The sequence below is a fragment of the Pygocentrus nattereri genome, chromosome 2, assembly GCF_015220715.1.
Source record: "Pygocentrus nattereri isolate fPygNat1 chromosome 2, fPygNat1.pri, whole genome shotgun sequence".
Classification (NCBI taxonomy): Eukaryota; Metazoa; Chordata; class Actinopteri; order Characiformes; family Serrasalmidae; genus Pygocentrus; species Pygocentrus nattereri.
In genome coordinates, this window is record NC_051212.1 from 23881179 (window position 1) to 23903952 (window position 22774).

Below are 22774 nucleotides of genomic sequence, written 5' to 3' on the forward strand. Positions count from 1 at the left end.
GCCAGGTGGCCCCTTCGAGGGGCAGCCGGTCGTGAAATAGCCTTGCCTTGAGGGCAAGCCTGCAGGTCCTCCATTGGCCAGCTGTTCTGAGGACTGCCCAACAAGCGTGTAAAGGAGTCTGGAGCATGCTTTATAATAAACTGCTGTGCTTTTTTAAATGGCCATAGGTTAAGATGTAAGGTCTATGTCAGCTGATTCAGAAATCTGTATTGCAGTTGAGGCAAACAGTTTATACTGTCAGCATCTTTTACAGTGCCCACAGCTTGTCCCCTTCTGACCTTTTTTCTAAAGTGAACAAAGTTGCTATGAGAATTATAGGATAATTCCAGGCTGTGGTTGCTTAGTTTATGTAATAATCTAGACAATTTCACCTCTGCTGGACTGCAGCTATCATAGCTGTGACTATAACTAGTCTTTCATATCACAAAAGCAACTGCTAAACAACCTTAGGGCTTATACTGCATGATGTCATTTGTGCATATGGTATACAGTAGGTGCAACCCATATGGCCTAAACATGCTGTAGGGATTATAGAGTGGGGGTAGGAGTTTACTCGCCTGTCTGTATGTTCATTCCCCAGTACCAGCACAACACATTATACTGCCACATAAAACAGTACTTTAATTTTATTGCGTTTTTGTTATATAAGCATATTTGTAAGTGCATGACAGCTGCTGAGGTTGTTTGTGTGGGTCTTTGTGTAAGCATGCTTATTTTCGCTTATGAGGCATGTTACGGGCTGCCTGCTTCCTCTCTTTCTTGGTCATCTTGGGCAGTTCAGGGGCAAAGCTGTGCTTTGCAGTCACTGCTCTCTGACTGGCTGGTTCCTGTGGATTAGTTTGACCACCTGCTTGTTCATTGGAGGGGCGCCGCACGCAAGGCACAAGAGGCTTATAGAGGAGATGAAAAATGAAAGCATTGGAGTACCTGGGGGAAAAAAAAGAAAAACAACAAAGCAGTTCGGACAGGTTGGGACTGTTAGGCCTATGGCAGCGAATGAAGGGAAAAAAGTCTGTAAATTTTATATTTTCTCACAGCCACATTGAATAAACCCAGACCTGAATTTGGTTACTGTCTAGGCTGCATCAGTGTGACTGAGGAACTTACAATGTGTTGCCACAGTTCTCATAAACCCATAAACTTGTGAATTTCTGAGGAAGTTGCAGCGAAATGGCTGATAAAGCTAATAATACAAGTTCCAAATTATCTGCATTTACACTGCAGCCAGTTATAATGTAAACATGGTAAGTCACACTAGTGGTGCTAGTGTACTGGTACATCTAAGCAAATATACATAAAGTTCACATGTTAAACTTACTATTTGCTAAATGCAGAAATTGCGTTACAAATTGCTGACATGACTTTTTCGGGGGGCTATCCGAACACACTAATAGAATGGATTGTTTCTCTCACCATGGTAGCAAGTTGTCTCCTCCACAGAGTCGTAGAGGACAGTGGAAGGGGTTAATAGTAGGGCAAGAGAGAGCACCCCCTGTGGCAGAACTCATCACTTGCTCGCTGGACTCACAGGTTGACTCACTTAGCTCACAAAAATAGGCTGGAACTCTCATGGACTAGAGTACATTAGAATGCCCTGTTAGTCAAAGGCCTTAGTAAATAATCAATAAGTAACAGAACGCTGGAGATAAAGGGTGTTTGGATGTTACCTGAAGTCGAGGGAGAGTGCTGAGCCATGAGTCATGGAGAGGAATTGCTGGTCTGAATCCTGATGCACATACAAACACATTGTGAATGGTCCCTCTGCAAACACATTAGCTGTGTTGTATTCTTTACCGTGTTGGAAGTTTGGGCCCATTCAAAAAGATCATAAAGAACTGATTCATAAATAAACAATGGAGGTCATAGGAGGGGCTCTTGTGCTTCCTTCCCACTATTGAAAACACAGAATGCTGTGTGTGTTCAAACACACCATTCAAAATTTCGAGGCCTTTCTCTCATAGAACATAGTTTTGTGTTTTTCACACACCAATCACAAGGTCTGGTTTGGGGACCTGGAGCATGTGGTAGGCTCTTTTGTACGCTTTGACTCGGATACTCTTGTCAGCTTTCTTCTGTGAACCTAGTGCAGAACTCACCAGCGATACACCATCACTCTGCAGGGAGAAATGGAGAAAAAATTTCAGACTCATAGTGATGAGTTGTCTTCTCACAGTGGAAGGATACATTGAAACATGGAAATTTTTTTCAGATGTGAAGCAAGATGAAAGATGAAAGTTTTAAGTACTGTCTATCTGATGGAGAGAATTCTAGTGGTCTTGTTTGGTTAAGGGTCACATTTTATATTTTTAAAAATGTCTTGAGCTCTTGGGCTTTGTAAACTTAAACAAAAAAATTTACTGTTTACTTATTTTCCTTTCTGAATGATATACTTATCAATTCCAAAAAGGTTGGGACAGTAGGTAAAATGTAAATAAATATGGATAGCAATGATTTAAAATCCTTTTTGACTTTTTCAATTTAAACGTTTCAATGAATTAACTTGACTAATTTTTGTATATTATTCTTATATTTGCTTATTTTAAATTGGATGCCTGCAACATGTTCCAAAAAAGTTGGGACAGTTATTGTGGTTTGGTACTGTGTTTCTGACATAATGTACCTGAAAAAGATGCTGTTTAGATGGAGGCACATGTTGCTCTAAAATGTATATGTACCCCTCAAAGTTAATAGTGCCTTCACACATGAGCAAGTTACCCATACCACTAGCACACCCCCATATCATTACAGCTTAGACAGGAAATAAAATAAATGATAGGGTAGTCTCTGACTTTTGCACAGTACTGGACTATAAACTATACACTATATAAACTATAAACACTGTATTTTATATATATATGAATATATGAGAGAGAGAGAGAGAGAGAGAGAGAGAGAGAGAGAGAGAGAGAGAGAGAGAGAGAGAATATAATAGGCTTTTCTCCAATAATGACACAATGACTTAAGTGGATGAAAAAAATAAGCTATGAGAACAGAAGTATGCATGCACAGGCCATATGTCTGAGTGGCTGTTTCAGTGTGGTTATGGACCTTTTTTTGTAAGTACAGTTGCTGTTCATGACTCTCTTGTGGCAGCCGTTCTCCAAAGAATGAAAGTTCAAAAGTCATGTGTGGAAGAAGCACCGACAGCTCCTATCAAAGAAGATAAAAAGCAACAGATTCAGGCAAAGCACTGCTTCTGTTTGGGTTTCTTCTCACTTCTCTTCAATAGTTTCACTTCTCTTTAGTAAACAGGACAAAAACTGACAGTGACAAAGCAAGAATTCAAATGATATGCAGAAGTAGTGGACCATTAAAAGAAAGATGTTTATCTGGCTCACCCAAAAAGTCATGATCGTGTGAAACTCTCTGTAGGATTCGATGATGTGGATCTTCAAAGACTGCTTCTTCAGAACGTTCAGCTCTGGATCTAAAGAGTATGAGGTCAAGTCAGAGATTCAGAACTGTTCAAATGTTCACACCACAGATGACCGACACAACAACCACCAACAAACAAACATTTGGCTGGTGCAACATGAAATTCAACTGACAATTACCTGCCATATAAATAATCACAATTGACAACAGAATTGTCTTTTTTGATCACTATATACAGCTATTAAAGTACAAGCTTAATGTGGCCAAATTGGTTGCCTCTTGGCCATCTTGCCTCCTAGTTGTCAAAATTATTAGCTTCCAGATGATGACAGACAGCTCAAGTTCAAATGAACAAACATTATTAAGTGCAGCCTTCTAAAGGTACATCAACAAAGACCGTCCAATCATGTTTTAGAGGAAATCAAACAGTTTTCCAAAGGCAGCCAAAATACTAATGTTATTACCATAGACAGGATTCCCAGTATGCTATCAAACTACTACACAACTCAGTACATGATAACTCTAAAAGCTTGACAGCCTTGAACAAATCCCTGTTTTTTACAAAAACAAAGCTGTGGTTTAGCAGGTTATTAATGCACCTTATAGCTGTTTGTTTGACTGTCTTGACACTTTCTTTGAGAGATTATCTGTGTTTGTTTTAAGGGGTTTTCAGTGCTGTGGTGACAGGCTTAAATATACACATATTTTCACTTACAGTCTTGCGGCACCAAAGAGGTGATGATGTAGTATATAGATAATGTGGAGCTGAGCAGAGAAGCCACAGGTGATGCCAGATCCAAGGCTCTCCAACTAAAATACTGACTCCAGGACACTAAACGAGAGGGATATGTTTACCTGTAATTTTCATATTTTCACTAAAAACTAATTAATTGTAAAAAATACTTGGTCACATTAAGTCTGCTTATATCTATACAGAACAACAGTATGTTGTCAAAATATTAATTGTGTATCATTTTCCTACCTAAAGGTGAGCTGGGGGAAGGGGACTTGAGGGGTGTTTGACCAAGCAAGATATTGGCTTCCTCTTTCAGATGGCCATAAGGTTCCGAGTGACCTTGAAAAACACAAAGTTAAATGAACACACACATAAACAAACAGCACAGCATATCATTCTTCAGTCATAACAGATGTACTTGGTTTTGAAATATGCCCACCTGATAGCCAGACATCTTTGGACTGTTCCAATCCAGAATGAAGCTCAAAACGGGGGGACCGCACAAGTAGGCTCCAATGCAACCAGTAGCCACTGTTCAACTTATTCTTAAATAAGAAATGTTCTAAATCAAAGTCTTCGGTTGTTGTTTCTTAAAAACAGTTCAGGAAGGAACAAATCAGTTTCTGCATATTATGTGATCATAACTCATGTCTTTCACAGCTGTCATGCCATCACCAGGAATTACTATAAACATAATTGACGCTACACATGCAATTATCAATAATCTACCACTATTATTTTAAAGCAGGGGAGTATCCGGAAATTTTAAAATGAGGTGGTCAGGTTAGACCCACATAAATGTTATTAAAATAACAAATGTGATGCACTGAATTACCTAAAATATTTCATGTAATAAGGCCATACAGTGTACTCAATTAGGCCATCCTCAATACATGATACTTACAGTATGTTTAATAGTAAGAAAGCTAGCCAGACAGGAATGTATAAGGTAACTTTATGAATGAAAAATCTTTGGCTGGGTGAAATACTAACCTACTGTATTAGCACAATGTTATATCTAGCACTGGATTTGCCTCAGAGGGAAAGCTTGCCTACATCATTAAACACTGCTTGTACTGAGCTTACATTTCAAAAGTTAACATGACAAAGCCTACATATGTTCTGTTACATTCTGTGAAAAAAATACTATTATTATCAATGAATTATACACAATAATACCAATACTAATTGGCAGAGAGCATGATGTGTTTCAAACTATGGTTTACTGACATAGAAATTGATTTATAGACCTTTTAACTGTTTTCCTAATGTATAAAGCCAGTTAGTTGCTTCATTAAGCAAAATGAACAAGACTAATGTTTTAAACAGCATTAACTCATCTTTTTGCTCAGCTAGGCAGCACATCACAAAGAGATACACTGATTATTAAGCGTAGCATCATCAGATTTGATTAGATTATCACTACACATCAATCTTTCACACTGGGTAGGCGGGACAACTTTTCTCTTATGACTGCTCCACTGAGCATAGCTGATGTCTTTTTTCCATTACTGGAGAGGCCAGACCATTCTTCACAATAGTTGATCACCCCTTAGCTACACCTACATTTGCGCTCTTATCACAACATCCTGAAATTCACATTAGTTTGTGTCTGCGCATGTGTGTATGTGTGTGTTAGGGGGTGTATTTAGCTTTTTATGGGAATGAATTTGACTAAGAGGAGAAAATGAAAATAGTGACATTATTTTGACATTTGGCTGATCCCAGCATGGAAAATAGGCTTTTTTTTCCTAATTTTTCTGAAATAAAAAATGCATATTTGATTAGGAAAATGTAGAAGGGCCTTAGGTTAAGGTTAGAGTTGAGTTAAACGTAGGCACTGCAATATTTAGCTACAGTGAGTCAGTGAAAACACCTTAGACGGACAGCATGCATGTTTTTTTTTTGTCTGTCTGTGTGTGTGTGTGTGTGTGTGTGTGTGTGTGTGTGTGTGTGTGTGTGTGTGTGGGTGGGTGGCGCCCCCTACCTTTGGCATACGTGAAGGGCAGGTTGGCTAGCTGGGCACTGTGGCTCATGTAGACGGTTAATCTTTCACAGCAGTGCGAGCGATGGAGATCCGGTGAAGATTGAGGGTGAGCTGATGGAGGGCATTCATCTGAACAGAACAACACTGCCCTACAGCCAGGACTAGAAGACAAGAGAGCCAGAAAGATGGAAAGAAAAAGCAAAAGAGAGCATATACAAAAGGAAAGGCCAAAGAGCAAAAACAGAAGCACAGTAAAAAGGAAAATACAAAAACGGAGTGAAATTTGTTGATCATGACAAATGAAAGCTGAAGATTTATATTATACTTGATAAGACTTGAGCACTAAACCCTCATGTTAATGCGCAGCTTATAGGGTATTAAACTAAATTTGTATATTGAGCAAAAGTTTTATATAATGGCAGAAGTAGAGAATGTTATATTCATTGTTGTGCAACAGTATTCCCGTTTACACTTGCATACACAGCTAAAAGGGAAAAAATTAATTGCTTTTCCATTCATATCACCTGGCATTGAGCAACTGGACCAACCTTCTCAACATTCTGTTTCAACATGACCAAGTTCAATCCAAAGCATAATTAAGATACTTTCACTGTGTATATACACAAACGCATTCTCTTGCAAAACATCTTACACAAGGTACACTCCTTAAGCCATATACACAAACTTCATAATGTTTGGAATGTTGCCCCTGGCTCAAAACCATTACGCGTAGCACTATTTACCCTGTGCATTACATGATTTGCATTTTACTTAAACTTTTTCTTCTGTCATTTCTCTTAAAACTAAAAAAAAATCCTTATTTGCTGAAACTTTGAACCACAGACATTACAACCTTTATTATTTCTCTCTCTAACTTTTACCTCTTTTCTTCTTTTCCTTAGTAAACCTCTGTCATCTACATCTTCTCTCTACCTTTTCACCTTACCATGGTTTCAGCTGGCTGGGGAAAGACTGTTTCTTACAAGCATGACAGTAGTATGTGGGGGGCCAGCGCATACTGAATGCTTTAATGCATGCCGTCCTAGTTTCCCAGTCTACATCAATGGGCATCCAGCCACCAAATGCCTCTGGCCTCAGAGTCACCTTCAGACGAGACAGAGACTTCTCTCTCTTTCTCAGTAACCTAAAGGTGCAAGTAGGTTTGGAGGCAGGCAGAAAGAGAGAGCAGAGGAGAAAGGGATAAGAGTCATATTTAGCACCATATGACAGCTGTTTGACATATTGTGATTGAGTGGATGACAATATATCACTTCATTAATGAGGAAGATATGATCATTTAAAAAAAAAAGTGATAAATAAATAAATTCACTTCACTCAAATGCACACATCATTTCCATGTTCCACTTCCAAGATATTGCCAAAAATAAGTGAGGTGAAATTCAAAACATATTTGAACATGAATGTGGAAAAGACATACATATTTGAATCAAGTAAACTGAATGCGTCACCTTTTTTCCAGTGTACTGTAGTGCTTACCTATGCAGTTTCTTATCACTAACTGTCAAAGTCTGTGGTAGTCGTGGCAACCTCCCACTCAGTGGTGCCTCCATTGAGAACCGGAGCAATCCCAGCATCCTCTGAGTGACGGCACCCACACCCTCATCATCACTGCCCTTTGTTTCCCCAACATCCAACGAAGTCGACCAACCCCGCGGCAACATATCAAAGCCCAGTGGCAAACCGGAAGAGTCCGTCAGCAGCAGCATGCTCCCTCCATCACAACACACTACAGGGACAGACAGAGAGGCGATTTCATTAAAAAAAATCCAATACATCTGTCTGAGTCTGAGCAAATAGTCAATCTTCATTGTAAGTGTGTTGTATTAGCTAAGGTCAGCTACATGCTGTCTATGTGTGTGAGGTTTCAGCAAAATCCAGACAAACGCAGAAGTGAATGAAAAGGAGAGGTTTATTTACTTCAGGCTGAATTTGCGTCAATGTACATGCAGTGGTCACAGCCAGTAGAGCACAGATAATCACTACTGTGTTCATCACACCAGACAAACGTAACAAGTGGAGTAATCCAAAAAACAAAGTCGTGGTCACAGGCAAAAGGGTCAAACAAGTCCAGAAACAGGCAACCAGATATAACAGGGCAAAACAAAAAGTCCAGATAAACAAGAAACAGGTCAAAACCAAAAGGCAGTCAGAAATAAAGCTCAGCAAGTTCATACCAGAAACAATACTTCACAACGACTAAGTCTACAGCCTGGGCTTTTATACTATTCTGTTCTGGTCATGAGTTCACCTACTTAGATGAGATGAGTTAGTAATCTGGTGACGTAGAGCGCTGTTAGGAGTGTGACCGGTGTTCTCCCAATGACTCCTGAGAGATGGAGTTCCTAATACTGGCAGAGTCCATCTGATGCGTGACAATGTGCCTGTGTGTGTTTGTATTTACCTCCTTGTTAGGTCATTTGGCTAGTCCTCCAGGAACCCAGGAGCACAAAGTTTGTTTTCACAAAAATAATCTTTCATTTGAAAATGTAAAAGAGGTCACTGATGTTAATCATTTTCAAAGTCTCTGCATTTTCCAGTCATTAAAATATAAATGTTCAGAGTAGCCTGTGATCAGGGCCTGGATCATTTAATGGGTTTAATAGGCATGTGCCCAGGGGCCTGAGCAACTAGGGGGACGCCACCAGCAATTACAAGAAACTCTAAACAGGTGTTTTGACTCAACCTTATGGACAATCATAATCCGGACACCTCCTTGTCCACTTTATTTTCTCCTCTAATCACTGCTTAGCAATCGTTCCACTATCAGGCACTAACTCAGTGGAGCACAAGCATACCCGTTAATGGACTTTCAATCTGAAGCTGCAGATGTGCCTGGGGTTTTCATGAGAGAAATTACAAATGTCAGCCAAAGTTAAAGAAAAGTTGCTGCGTTCTTGTGGGCAGTTTGAACTATTTCAACGGGTAAGTTATAATGAGAAAAAAAAACATTCCACAGCCACAGTGGCTGTATACTTTAGTTTAGGATGCTTGATGGTATGTTTATCTAGTGTTTTATCTGTTATGCTCATCTCAGCTGTCTGATTTAATTTGTCATGTTTATTGGGGTAAATTGTGCTTGTCAGAAGTGTTGATTTTTGCTGTTAACCTGTGTCCTTGTTTATGTGTGCATAATCCTGATATAGTTTAGTTTTTACTGCAATAGCAATAAAAGGTAGAAAGAGGGATAGAGCATAAAATGTTTCTGCAAGGTCTCTCATTGCAGCACTCACTCATCTCTGATGAATCATCATTGTGAAGTGTTCTGGCAGCAGGGGTCGCTGCTCCGCAGTCCAGCAGATGTAAGATCCACTGTGTGCACGCGCGGTCCGTGGGAGGCCAGACTCCGCTCACCCTCACCATGCGCTTCCTTGGTCTGGACTGCCAGTGTTCATACTCCTTGTACCAGAGCGCCATGGTGTGTGCAAACATCTCAAGCCGGTCACGGTACCCAGAGTCAAACTCCATCTGCAGGAGCCCAGAGTGAGGACTGTTCAGTAGACTTGTTATTTAATTCTCACACATACCTGACTGCATCCTTAAGTTATCTGGCTAACTGAGAAACCCATCCCCTGGCCCCCACAGCCCCCTAAGCCTCCACAGCCATAACATAGGGCTGATCAACTGAATCAAGCACAAACCCTCATGTTTGGAAGGCTGCATTCTCCATATATTCACACACTAAGTACCCTTTAGAAGTTTCCTACAAAGCAAACACTAAATGCTCCTTTGGATGTTTATGTTCCTCATTAAATTTTCCCTCCTTCAAGCCATTTCAGGTTTCTCTTGCTCACATCCCAAGCTTCACTTCAAATGGCACTCTACACCCAACTGGGAAAAAAAGTCAGAAAAAAAGTCAGAGGTAAAATCCTCTGATATCAATTAACTGAATAAATGTAAATGAATCTAATATTTCTCATTATGTGATTGTTGAATGAATATTACAAAATTATTCAAGCTTTTTCTAGATAAGTTCCAGACGTGGACTCTAAAAATGATCAAACCCCCAAAATGTATTGTTCACTCCTCAGTCCATACAGTCCATATATGGAAATTAAGCTGCTAAAAGAACTTGTTTTAAATTCGTTGTTTTAGTGATGTCATGCAAAACAACATATTTCCAAAAGTATTCACTCGTCTACCTTCACACGTATATGAACTTGGGTGACATCCCATCCAGAAGCGCATTTGTGAGGTCAGACACTGATGTTGGACAAGACGGCCTGGCTCGCAGTCTCCAATCTAATTCATCCCAATGGTGTTCTATCAGGTTATGGTCAGGACTTGCTCATCCATGCCTTTATGTACCTTGCTTTGTGCACTAGAGTGCAGTCATGTTGGAACAAGAAGGGGCCGTCCCCAAACAGTTCCCACAAAGTTAGGAGTAGAAAATTGTCAAATCTCTTGGTCTGCTGAAGCATTAAGAGTTCCTTTTACTGGAAGCTAAGGGGCTAAGCCCAACTCCTGAAGAACAACACCACACCATAATCCCCCCTCCACCAAACTTTACACTTGGCACAATGCAGTCAGTCAAGTACTGTTCTCCTGGCAACCGCCAGAGACTCATCCTTCAGATTGCCAGATGGAGAAGCATGATTTTTCATTCCAGGGAACACGTCTCCACTGCTCTAGAGTCCAGTGGCGGCGCTTTACATCACTGCATTCGACGCTTTCCATTGCACTTGGTGGTGTAAGGCTTGGATGCAGCTGCTCGGCCATGGAAACCCATTCTATGAAGCTCTCTAAGCTGTTCTTGAGCTAATCTGAAGGCCACATGAAGTCAGGAGGTCTGTAGCGATTGACTCTGCAGAAAGTTGCCAACCTCTACGCACTATGCGCCTCAGTACCTGCTGACCCTGCTCTGTCATTTTACGTAGCTGACCACTTCGTGGCTGAGTTGCTGTCGTTCCCAATCGCTTGCACTTTGTTATAATACCAGTGACAGTTGACTGTGGAATATTTAGTAGTGAGGAAAATTCATGACTGGACATGTTGCACAGGTGGCATCCTATCATGGTACCACGCTGGAATTCACTGAGTTTCTGAGAGCGACCCATTCTTTCACTAATGTTTGTAGAAGCAGTCTGCAGGCCTAGATGATTGGTTTTATACACCTGTGGCCGTGGAAGTGATTGGAACACCTGAATTCAATTATTTAGATGGGTGAGTAAATACTTTTGGCAATATGAACTGTCTATAACAGTTTAGCCCCACCCATTTACAGTGAATGTCTCAGCCTGGACGGCTTTTCGAATAAGGCACTGAATCTAGAGCAGTCAATCAGGACAGAGCTCATTTACATATAACACACACAAAATGTCAATTTGACTCAATTCAGTGTTTAACATCTCTAAATGTTTTCTTCATATCTAATGACTTTTCCCAATTTAATATCTTTTAGTGTCCTGTACACATTTTACACACATTTGTTTTGTCCATTTAGGATGATATTGAGCTCAGTATAACATGCAATATTACAATCTTCAATAAAACGTCCCTCTGCTTTAGGGCCCTAACCGAACCTAACCACACCTGCAATACCACTGCAGAACCACTGCCAGCTCACGCCACATGGGAGGAAAACATTGCCACCAGAACTTCGCTATTTCTCGGAGGTTTTAACTGCGGAATAAAACACGTCAGTAAATGTGAAGATAACAGGAAGGTTAATTAATGAATGGCTTCAGCAGTCCACTGTTCAGGCCGAACAAGTTCACCGTAGCTCAGTTAGACAGGTTAGTTCACTGCTAACTAGTTAACGCCTCGCACTGAGGCAAGGTTAGTTTTTACAGTATGTGTAAAAATATTACAACATGTCAGGCTGTAAAAAGGCGAAACCCACCTGTCTGATTCTTCCGGTGCCGAGAATCTGGAGAAATGTGTTTTTATCCTTCCGCTCCGAATTCGTCTGTAAATAAATGCGTGCAGCGCGTGCTGTTGACTGGTGACGTAGAATGCACGAGTGGTTGTATGGGTGTTGTAGATTTTTCAGGATCTCAACAGGCCATTACTAACGAGCCGGCTGCACAGTCTAATGTACGTAGAAATGCGAATAGAAATGAATGAATAATAGTGTGCAATAGTGCTGAAGGTAAGGACTAAAGACCCCACACTGTTAAATGTGGATGAACCGCTGGTTTTTTTGTTTTGTTTTTTTTTCGCTAACGTAGCCCAAAGTATACGGGCATTATGACGTACACAAAGTCATTCAGACCAATCAGATGTCTGAGAAGTTTGATGCCTCCAATAAAGCTAACACACAAACACACATATACTACCAGAAGCCTGCGAAGTTGTTTCACAATGGTTGTGTGATAAGATTTTGGCTTTATATAAACATATTTTTAAATACATATTTACAAAAACAGTGATGGTGGAGGGATGTATGTTTTGAGGCACAAAAGTACACAAAGAAAACTTTTTCAGGATTTACTACTATTTTACATTGCATTACATATAAAAGGAGATCCATGTAGGGTAACTTGTTTTGGACAGTAAATACAATAGTTACGTTTGTGTTGCAGACATTGCAATTCTGTTTCTTTCACCACCACTGTAAAGAAATCTGATTCAGTAAGTTTTTCTACAATGAACCATTGCGCATAGAACCACTCTCAGTGGTTTTGTTTGCATCTCATTGACTGAATTAGGCAGGACTTATAAAAAAATTGTGGAATTTTTAACAATGAGCTTCTAACATTTAGGATAATTTCTGTATTCTATCAGTTTATAGTTTATATCAGTTTATTACACACTTTAGGGATACAAGATACCTTTGTTCGTTGCCAAAATACAGGAGCACTGGTCACTTCACTCAAATAAATTTTGGCTTCAGGCTTTTTATTAGCGTATGTATGCAAAACACACGTGTGGTTTGTTTATGCCTCGGAGGGCTGCTGTGGCTCCATTTTGGCTGTGGTACAGTGGCCAAGGATTATGCTCAATGCAGTGTCAAAGAAGTCTTTGTGTATAGGACTTAGGCCTGTCAGGTAGTGTTTGACAATGCTCTGCAGCATGATGATCCGCCTTGTGGCACTGTCACAGCTTTTCATCTGAGTGAGGTGAATCTGTATTTGCTGCTTCTCTTCTTCCTGTCCTCTCTCGATGTCCTTCTCATCCTCTGTTCCAGGTGGAATGTAATGAGATGCAGGGGGCTCAGCGATGTCATGGGAGCACAGGAGGAAAATGCATTCCTTGGAGCAGCAAAGTGAACTCGCAGTGCGTGGAACCTGGGAGAGGAAGATGGAGAGAGAGAAAACAAGAACGATAGATAGATGCTAAACCTGCTAGGTTACTCAATGGAGTATATGCTTTAAAAGGCCTTTTCTTACATTTTCTATAATTATTTTTAAAACTTAAAGTATTGTGCAAAACTTAGAGAGCACCCCTCAGTTAATTACTATGTTAATAATTACATTCTCTCAGTGTTTAGTATGTCCACCATTTGACTTTATTACAGCTTCCATTCTTTTCAGATGACTTGCTTTCAGTTTTTCAAAGAAATCTGTAGGGAAACTTCAGTCTTAGAAGTTGGTTGGATTTTCCTTTTTTTTTTTTTTACAATTTAAGTAACTTCAAACACACTCAGTGATTTTGAAGTTTGGGCTTTTTTATTGGAAGGATAGCGCTGTAACTTGTTTTTAAGGCAAGGCGGATAGAAGAGTTAAAGTGGCAAAACTGGGTAAAGTGAATACTGATAGATATGACAACACACTCACTCATTCTCATGCTGAAAAATAAAAGGCTTGTGCGCTGGCTGTTTTGACTGGAAACTGAATGAACGGAGGGCAGTCTCTGACTTTTGCACAGTACAGTAACAAGTAGGCTATTTTAAATGTCAAGTTATAATTATGTGTACAGTCTTGTTTTTCAAAAAAAAAAACTTTTTTGCCATATTTGTGTCAATTTTTGATTAACAGAAAAAAGTCAGAAGTGTGGACTCAAACCTGTCCATACATGACATACGGCAAAACAGTATGGAAAAACAGTAAACAGCATCCTTTTTAAAAATGAGCTGATGGTCATGAATTATTCTTAATTTAACGGGTAATTTCCATCCTAAAATCTGATTGGCTGAACAGCACTTGAAGCTGTTGTAAAACCAATGACATACATACACCTATGACCGTCTCACACAACTGAATAGTATATTACTACACCACGGCACGAAAAAAAACTGCTTGTGCTGTTGATGGAATAATATTTGACTCTCATGTTGCTCATACAGGCCACTGAATATACTGATCAGGTAAGAGCCTGTTTTTGTTTAAACTGTGAGGCTGCCAACTTATGTTCTTAACTAGAACTAGGCTGGTCAGCAAGCTAACACACTAAAAGATAGCAAACAGCATAAACAACTCCATCATTAATAACACAGGCTTGAATGAAAGTACTTATGCTATGAGTAACTGTAAAATGGCAGTGTAAAAGTCTAAAAATGTTACTTGAATGGCTTACTTGAAGTAGCATTAAAACCCAGGCTGAATCCCAAACGACTCTGTATTCCCTAAATAGTGTGCTAGCTATGAAAGTTTATAAAGTTTAGCCTGTACAGTCAAATAGTGTATAATTGACTGAGTATGAAAGTGGCTGAGTCCCAAATGACTATTTTGTATCTGTATTTTACACCATTGGGGTGCAGCATCCAGTATTTACATTCCTATGTAGAGCACTATATAATGAACAGAGAGCCATTTGAGATTCAGATGAAAATGAATTCAAATGGAGATGAGCCATCAGTTAAGAGAAAACATGTCTGTTTTTGCAAATTAACTCTTCATATATTGAATGTAGATGTAATTATTTAACAGTAATTACAGTTAAAGTTAATTACATAAACAACAAGAAAACAGCAACTAGACAGTCTAGACTTCTAGGGGTGAGGAAGTTATGGAGTGAAATGCAAATGAGGCAAGTGGGAATGTGGTAGATATGCTTGTGGATGTAACTCCTCGGAGTTACTTACTTGGATGCTGAGTTTCACAAACACAGGGCTGCCTGGCCAGCAGCCAGGTAAACGGCCATTTGATCCACAGCCGCAGCCCTGCACCTCTTTATCTCCAGACTCAGTCTGTAGCAGTACCAGCGTGTGGTTCAGTCCACACCACACATCCACTGGAGCCATGGATACTATCACCTGTTCAGAAGGAGGTGAAGTATTTTAAGGATTTTATTAATGTTAACTTGGTGATGGGATATTCATTTGAAATGGCAAACAAACACGCTACCATAGTGGGATCGCCACGGTCGATCTTGTCTCCAGTGCCTAACTGGCCATAGCGGTTGCATCCTTGCATGAAGACTCTTCCACGGTCATCCAGCAGGCAGAGGTGAGAAAGACCCAGTGAGCATTTTACCACCTACAGAACATATTGAGGTATTCAGGCATATAATGATGAAAGTACCAGTCTAAACACTGCACTAACAGACTGTAATATCACTCAGTGTAATCCGATCTGCAGACACTGCAGCCAGAGATTGGCAATGAAATGATAACTTGCAGTGGAAGTTGTTCAGTTTATATGGTTTAGGTGGAGAAGAGATACCTTGTATGGCAGCATGAGTGGGATAACAGTTTGAGCATCATAGGTGTCCTGTCCTGCGGAAGTCCCAAACAGCTGGTAGTAAGTTCCTATAGAATGTACTTCGACGAAAACTGAGCCATCAGCTAAGAGACAATCAAGGGGAGAAGTTTTGTTCACTTTTCTTACTACATAACTGACTATTACAATTGTAAGTAACAATGCTATGTTTCACATACTTTTAACTAAGATCTGCAGCATAGAATGTCAGCTCCATGAAGTCATGAAGCCCTCCATTTGGCTATGCTGACGCGTGGATCTATGTTGCTGGACGTATTAGTGTTTGTAATGATCCATAAATCAGTATAAATCCATAAACCTGTTCTTTTTAAATCAATACCAAATTATAACCTTTTTTTTCTACTAGGAATGTGTAAACCACGACATACTGATCAATTTGTGATGGAAAGCACATGAGTATGGAGAGATCACCCTTTCATTTATTTAATTTACAGCTAAAATGGCCCATACGTACAAGTTATTAAGCTGAAAACATATGTATAACAATATTAAATATCAGTTTTTATGTGCTTTCCTGCTTTCTGTAAAAAGTGGACAAATGAAATAGATTTGAAATTATACAGTGGCTTCTGTGTAATTTTCTGTTAAGTGTATGTTATATATATAATTATATAATTATATAATATATAATTATTATATATTGCTGTGACAACTCACAGAACTATTTAAATGTTTAAATGGTTGTTTGCATGGTTAAACGGGGCTTCTCCATGGTTTGTGGTTCTCTAAAGGTGCTTTTAAAATGATTCTATATAGCAAAAAAAAAGGGTTCCACTATGGCTACTTTTTGCTACGAGTGACAGAACTCATCACTGTGTACCACACAGAGTTGGATGGCCTCCTCTAGCTGTGTGAAGGGAAACACACTGGTTGCTTTTTATCTATAAAACTCTCAGCACCAGATACCACTGTGTACCACAGCCATGTTCACTGTAAATAATGGACTCTAAACCCTATCTAGTGACATTATTGCATATCAGGTCCCCTGAGCTTTTACTGTTCTGAGTAAATCTGCTTTAGCTACGGTGCAGCAATGAATTGGAACATGGCACAAGACACTCTACTTGCTCGTCTCTCCTAAACTTTTCATTTCGAATTATTTTCACTTAGCTTACGGCTATTTTAGGTGATCATTTTAGATCAGTGGTTTAGCTGTTTGTTTTGATTTAATTTCTTTTTAATTCAATTGTTTCATTGTTTTGACTTTTTTATTCTTGTGTTTTATTGTAAGTGCTGTTTTTTGACGTATTATTTATTTATTTATTTATTTATTTTTGTCTCATTGTTAATCTCTGGAGTTTATTGCTTTAAAAGTCTAGCACTTATGCAATTACTTCTTTTATTTTTTTAAGTTCCTGGCAGCACTAAGCCACACTGAAAATGAGGATTCTCCTCAATGTAACCCAAGCTTGAATAAATTCAATAAATTAATAGAATAAATATAATAATTATTTGTTTGAATAAATTAATGAACAGATATGGGAAGTTGTACAGTTTTGGACAAAAAACACACTGTTGTATTATGTATTTTTTTTGCTGTTTTCAAAAAGCACTGTTAGGAGGTGCAGTGTCTTACCTCTTAGATACAAAATGCTGTTAGAACTGGTGTGGATCTGTTTGATTGGCAGTTCTGGCAGTATTTTGCTAATGTTCTTGAGAGTCAGTTGCGCAGTGTAGGAGCATGAATTTTGGAGCTGGATCTCATTAATAGACATGGCATACACTTTTCCAGTGTCTTTTCAGAGAAACAAAAACAAGAAGAATAAAGGAAAATCAGTAGAGTTGAAAGAAAGCTAAAATCAGTTTAATAAAAGGTGAGTAACAGATTAAATGATTGATCTTAACACCACTGTACTATAAAAAATAAAGGCTCCACTAGAAAACATTTGGTGTAGTTATCGAAATTGGGATTATTTTAAAAACAATCGATGTTTGAAGAAACGTTTAAAGACAGATTATGTTTCTCCAAAGATGTGGACCATTCTATATATCATATATGTCAATGGGTCTAAATCATAAATACATTATTTTAATGCTTATTTCATTTATTGAAGGAAAAAGGTTATCCAATGCCAAATAGTCATGTAAGAAAATGAAATTCCTGAATGTGGCTCATTTAAAGCAACTCTGTAAAGACAAGTGGATCAAAATTCAATAGTGCTTTGAAAGACTAATCTCCAGTTATAAGAAGTGAAACCAGGACTGTGTGGTATTTATAGTGTACTAATTCCACTTGTGCTCTTGGACGGGGTCAAACCAATTGTACACAAATATTACGGCCCACCATGCACCCTGGAACTAACCGGTCAGCAGCAGGATAGTGCGTTTGTTCTCCCGTCCACACAGGCGGAGCTGCGTGAAATTGAGAGAGAAATGGAAAGTCATGCGAAAGACCATCTTGTGGGTGTCCGACTGGAATACCTCCACACAGTCACACATGATGCGTGGGGCAGGAGGTCCCATGCACCCTGAGGGGATACCACAGACCTCTCGACTCACTAGCACGTAGATATGCTGTCGGTATGTGAGAGAGCAGGGGTCCACAGCAAACTAGGACACAGAGAAGAGACAGTAAGCCCACATGCTGGTACACTGAACACCATGTATGATAACAATTGCATAAAACTGTTTGGAGTACTGTTGTCTACACTGACTACAGTACCTGGATATTCCAAAACTGGAAACAGTCAGTAATGCTTCAATTATAGTGGAATTCGATCATTTATATGGACATTTACAAAGGATTGTGGGTTTATTACATTTTGCAATATGCTTAGAAGTTATATTGTTGTTAACTAGCACATGATTGAATTGAACTGCCAGGGGAGAAGTGAGGAAGAAGGAATATACTAAGACAAATGGTAAATTATGCTAAGTTAAAGACATATGTTTAGTCATAAGTTAAAGTCATATGTTCAATGTTTCTTAAATGTCAGCACTGAGCTTGACAGTCTAATACAAGGCAGAAGAGAGTTCCACACTTTAGAAGCTGGATAACTGAACAAGGCCTCTCCATGTTTTCTGTGTTTTAGGGAAGGTATATGGAGAAAGTCAGTACCTGCAGATCTAAGATCACATGCTAAAACATAAATAGACAGACATTCTGTGATGTAAGTGGGTGTATTAAGGTCATTTAAAGCTTTGAAAACGAGGAGCAGAACTTTAAAATCTATTAAAGTTCTGCTCAGGTAGCCAGTGCAGTTCTTCTAAAACAAGAGTGATATGATCTCACTTTTTTCTTTTTTCAGATGCGCTCTGCCACATTTTGTATGAGTTGTAAGGGATGTGTTGTGCTCTAAGGAACCCCAGTAAGATGAGCATTACTGTAATCAATTCTACTTGTTACTAATGCATTAACATGTTTGTCTGTATAGATCTGAGATAGAAAAGGGTGAACTTTTCTAAAATTATTATTTTGGAGAATGGTTTATCTTACTTAAAAAAATAATCTCTGGGTGAATTAGCGTAATCTCTCACTGACAAAATAAGAACAATCTAAGCTTAAATTGAAGTAAATTTATTCTGAGAAAAAAATAAAGCAGCGTTTAGTGTTCTTCTATAACATCTTGAGGTGAGTAGGAAAATACAAAGGAATACAGGAAATTTCTTTCTAGATTGTCTAGATTGTTCTTTGTCCTCACCCCACAGGTTTTATATGAAGTTTAGATCAGGGGACTGCGATGGCCATGGCAGAAGCTTGAATTTGTGTTCAATAAACATTTTATGGCATTGATCTGGACAAATGTTTTGGAGGCAGACAGATTTTGATTTAACATGTCCTGGTATTTCATGGAGTCCATAATGTCATGTATCCTAATGAGACTCCCAGGGCCTTTGAAGGAAAAACAGCCTCACAATATAACAGACCCTCCACCATACTTAATAGTGGGCATCAAGCTCTTTTCAGTGTAGTCATCCTCCTTTTTATGCCACACACACCTTGAATGTTTGCTGCCAAAAAGCACAATTTTTGTTTCACCTGACCATAGAACACAGCTCCAGTCAAAGTCTCAGCATTTAACAAACCCCAGACGCTTACATTTATGGTTAGGTGACAGAAAAGGCTTTTTTCCTGGCATGGCCTTCAAATAATCTGCTGCCATGGAGGTCAATGGTGTTTTGGAGACTTCGCAGTAAAGATATTACTTTTTTCTGTAACTAAGTGATCAGTGATCCTTGGGGATTTTTGGCCCTCTCTCCATCCTTGTTATTGCATGTAAGGGCAAAATAAAACTGGGTCCTTGTCCAGACATGCTTGTCACAGTTCCTTTTGATTAGAACATTATTGCCCAAACTGCAGATATGGGCTTTTTATACGAGTAGCTTTTTAAATAGTCATTCCTTTACTTATGAAGGTCAACACACTTTTCCTTTATTTAAATTGTGTGTTCTCTTGTCTTTTCCATGCCTAAGAAGGGAACATGACCTCTATGTGACCTCATACATATGCCCCATTGAAAGAGGAAAGCTGCTTACAGCTTGAAAATTCCTGGATTCTGATATACTTATAAAAGTAAAATATATATGGAAAATGCTTCTATAACATTTCGTTTCTAAGAATTTCTAAGGGGTGCCCCTAATTGTGGCACATGGTTTTGTTAAAAAAAATCTTTATGAAGAATATTTTTTTCTCAGCGTACATTTATGTCAATTAAAGGTTGGATGTTTTCATTGTTCAGTATAAGTTTAAGCTAAAGATGAATTTCTTTTAACCCTTTTTACTAATTTTTTTATGTGTATGCATTTGTAATCTGAAGGTTTTATTTTAATCATCAGTATGCAGGTATAAATGCATAGACTTGTGTACAGTGCACTTACATCTTTGGCATCATTGCACAGTATTGTATGGTTTAAGGGCCTCCTCCACATCACATTCTGCCGAGGGGTGAACAGGACAAAGATGGTTCCCTTGTAGTCCCAGAGCACAGTGTACCCCAGTGTGGGCACCACCCTACGGAAGCCCAGCGCCATGGGAGCATTGAATGACATTGTAAGGGCCAGCTGCCGACTTCTTAAATGGTGTAAAGCGGCTTTACCCCTGCCAGAAGCACTTCTTAGCCGCTGAAGGACAAGGCCCTGGCTCACTACATGCAAAAGAGGTATAGTAATTTAGATGGTTACCACAGAGCTCTGATTTTTAAACTTTGTTGTGGACAGTCAGTTAAGCCTATAGTTAAAGACAAAATCCTCAACTGTCAACCAGACTCACTCCTCAGGATGGTCAGCCTCCTCCAGTTGGTTTCATCATTCCTGGAAGGAGCAGGACCTTTCAAATTCCCAAAGTACAGATTCTTCCACACAGCCTGGCTGAGGCTCAGCTTGTGAAAATAATGGCACGTAGATCCAAAGGAGACAATATCAGGCACTGAGAGCCTAAATAGGATGTTCTCAAGCTGGGAATAATAATAGAATATGAGTAATGCAGTTTTTCATCAGTCAAAAACCTTAAAGAAATCTAATTTACCTCTTATGCAAAACATAGGCAATCAGCCGAGACATGTTTCATGTTGCACTAGAGCTATGAGGTTAATACAATTCACAAATTTTAAAAGTAAACTTCTGTTGTTGCTCCAGTGCAAAAGTAAAGAAGCTGACTTTCGACACCAAACATCTCTCGGCTAATCAACTATGCTTGGGGTAAGGAAAAAACAGTGTAAATGAGATTTATCAGTGAAATCCAAACCAAGCGAGGATTTTGTTAGAGTAACAAAAAATAAATTGCTTTTATAGACATTTCTCTTACCACTTCAGGTGGCAATGACAGGATTGAGACTGTTGGGTTTTGCCCAGGTGGGGTCACAGTTCTCCTCCTTTTAAGCTGTTGTTCGGTGAGAAAAAAAAACACTTGTTAAAAAATTTGCCTATCATTAATTATTTCTATTTCAAGTTGAGTGTAGTTCTGTTACTCACAGTAGGTGGTGCTGTAGATCTGTCAGAGGTCCTTTTCCTCAGTTGCAACATTTTTTTCTTTCTTCTATTCATTGTTTCCTTCTTTTTTTAAAAACCTAATTTGCCAGTCCGAAGAGAGTGAAACAATAACGTGCTGTCCGTACGAGTGTCTGCTCACTGACCTCTGAGAAAATCAATCCCCAGGGTTCTAACATGCCTTTATGACTACAGAAACAATTCCATTCACCTTATTATGACCTCATGGTGTGGAATTCTTCAGTGTCTTTGGTGGAATTTTGGTGAATGCTGTTAATCTGTAACAGCATTTAATGATATAACGTGATATATGATATAGCTTGTGTAGGGCCCAGACTCTCATCAGGGGGCTGTGGTTGCTTGAAATCTTGAAAGGTCTCAGAACTCTAACTTTGCTACTTGGTTTTGTATCTCTTAAGCTACTTTTAGTGGATTCCTGATCAACAAAATTATTCATATTTGTTTACAGACTTTACACTGTGCAACATATGACAAAACTATCATCTGTAACAGTACCACATATTTACCACATAGTACCACATACCACGCATTTGCACATGCATAGCTACATAATGTCATAATGCATGCATGCACTGTACTACACTATATAAGACTATATATGTAGCTTTGATTTAAAGTGGAGCTGTACAGATTTTTCCAATCATATATTTGAATTGAAATGCTCACTTCCAGAGAAACTGACTACCGAGTCAGAATTGTTCACAGTGGTGATTACAAAGAACATAATGCCTAATTGCCATAATTTTCATGCCAAACCTCTCTGAATGACTCTGTTAGCATCTCTACAGTTTTGTTATGTTGAAATGTAAACAATTTGTAAAATTCCCTTTTAACCGTACTCTCGCTCTGCCTTTTACCATCCATTATTTATTACACTCTCGTATGGCAGATCACTGCCTGTGTCTCCTACATCCCTCTGTCCCACTCCTCTCCCAGTAAACAAAGGAAGCAAGTTCATTTTGTGGCACTTCTCCACATGAATATTCATAAGTGACCTACATAACTAACCGCTGATGTAATGTCATCAAACGTGGCAGTGAGCTACTGGATGAGTGTTGGCAAGCTCCTCATTAAGAACTTGGTTTGAACACAGATAGTCACATGTTCATG

At 39.1% G+C, this 22774-nt stretch overlaps 2 protein-coding genes across 2 annotated transcripts; both read right to left on the reverse strand.

Moving 5' to 3' along the window:
- Positions 1 to 532: 532 nt before the first annotated feature.
- LOC108428565 (zinc finger MYND domain-containing protein 15) lies at positions 533 to 12044 on the reverse strand. The gene is made up of 14 exons (XM_017699638.2): positions 11959 to 12044; positions 9350 to 9584; positions 7596 to 7845; positions 7045 to 7242; positions 6099 to 6259; positions 4551 to 4700; positions 4358 to 4450; positions 4091 to 4207; positions 3339 to 3427; positions 3049 to 3150; positions 1988 to 2114; positions 1668 to 1726; positions 1414 to 1574; positions 533 to 927 (listed from the first exon to the last, which is right to left on the reverse strand). The coding sequence occupies exons 2-14, from the start codon at positions 9582 to 9584 to the stop codon at positions 711 to 713; spliced, it is 1959 nt and encodes a 652-aa protein (XP_017555127.1). The 5' UTR covers positions 11959 to 12044; the 3' UTR covers positions 533 to 710.
- A 950-nt stretch (positions 12045 to 12994) lies between these two features.
- On the reverse strand, positions 12995 to 21700 carry LOC119264790 (F-box only protein 24-like). Its single transcript, XM_037543746.1, has 10 exons — positions 21629 to 21700; positions 21462 to 21536; positions 20928 to 21111; positions 20537 to 20802; positions 18022 to 18268; positions 17295 to 17453; positions 15662 to 15783; positions 15344 to 15475; positions 15082 to 15252; positions 12995 to 13345 (listed from the first exon to the last, which is right to left on the reverse strand). The coding sequence occupies exons 1-10, from the start codon at positions 21698 to 21700 to the stop codon at positions 12995 to 12997; spliced, it is 1779 nt and encodes a 592-aa protein (XP_037399643.1).
- Positions 21701 to 22774: the final 1074 nt, after the last annotated feature.

Excerpts from the sequence above, each read along its gene's own strand:
- LOC108428565 (XM_017699638.2), bottom strand. The coding sequence starts at position 9,584 with ATGGAGTTTGACTCTGGGTACCGTGACCGGCTTGAGATGTTTGCACAC. Across the intron at positions 4,701-6,098 it reads GCCCTTCACGTATGCCAAAG|AAACAACAACCGAAGACTTT; the intron begins GTAGGGGGCGCC and ends ACTGTTTTTAAG. Across the intron at positions 3,151-3,338 it reads ACACGATCATGACTTTTTGG|GAGCTGTCGGTGCTTCTTCC; the intron begins GTGAGCCAGATA and ends CTTCTTTGATAG.
- LOC119264790 (XM_037543746.1), bottom strand. The coding sequence starts at position 21,700 with ATGAATAGAAGAAAGAAAAAAATGTTGCAACTGAGGAAAAGGACCTCT. Across the intron at positions 21,537-21,628 it reads GATCTACAGCACCACCTACT|CTTAAAAGGAGGAGAACTGT; the intron begins GTGAGTAACAGA and ends ACCGAACAACAG. Across the intron at positions 20,803-20,927 it reads GAGGCTGACCATCCTGAGGA|TGAGCCAGGGCCTTGTCCTT; the intron begins GTGAGTCTGGTT and ends TTTTGCATGTAG.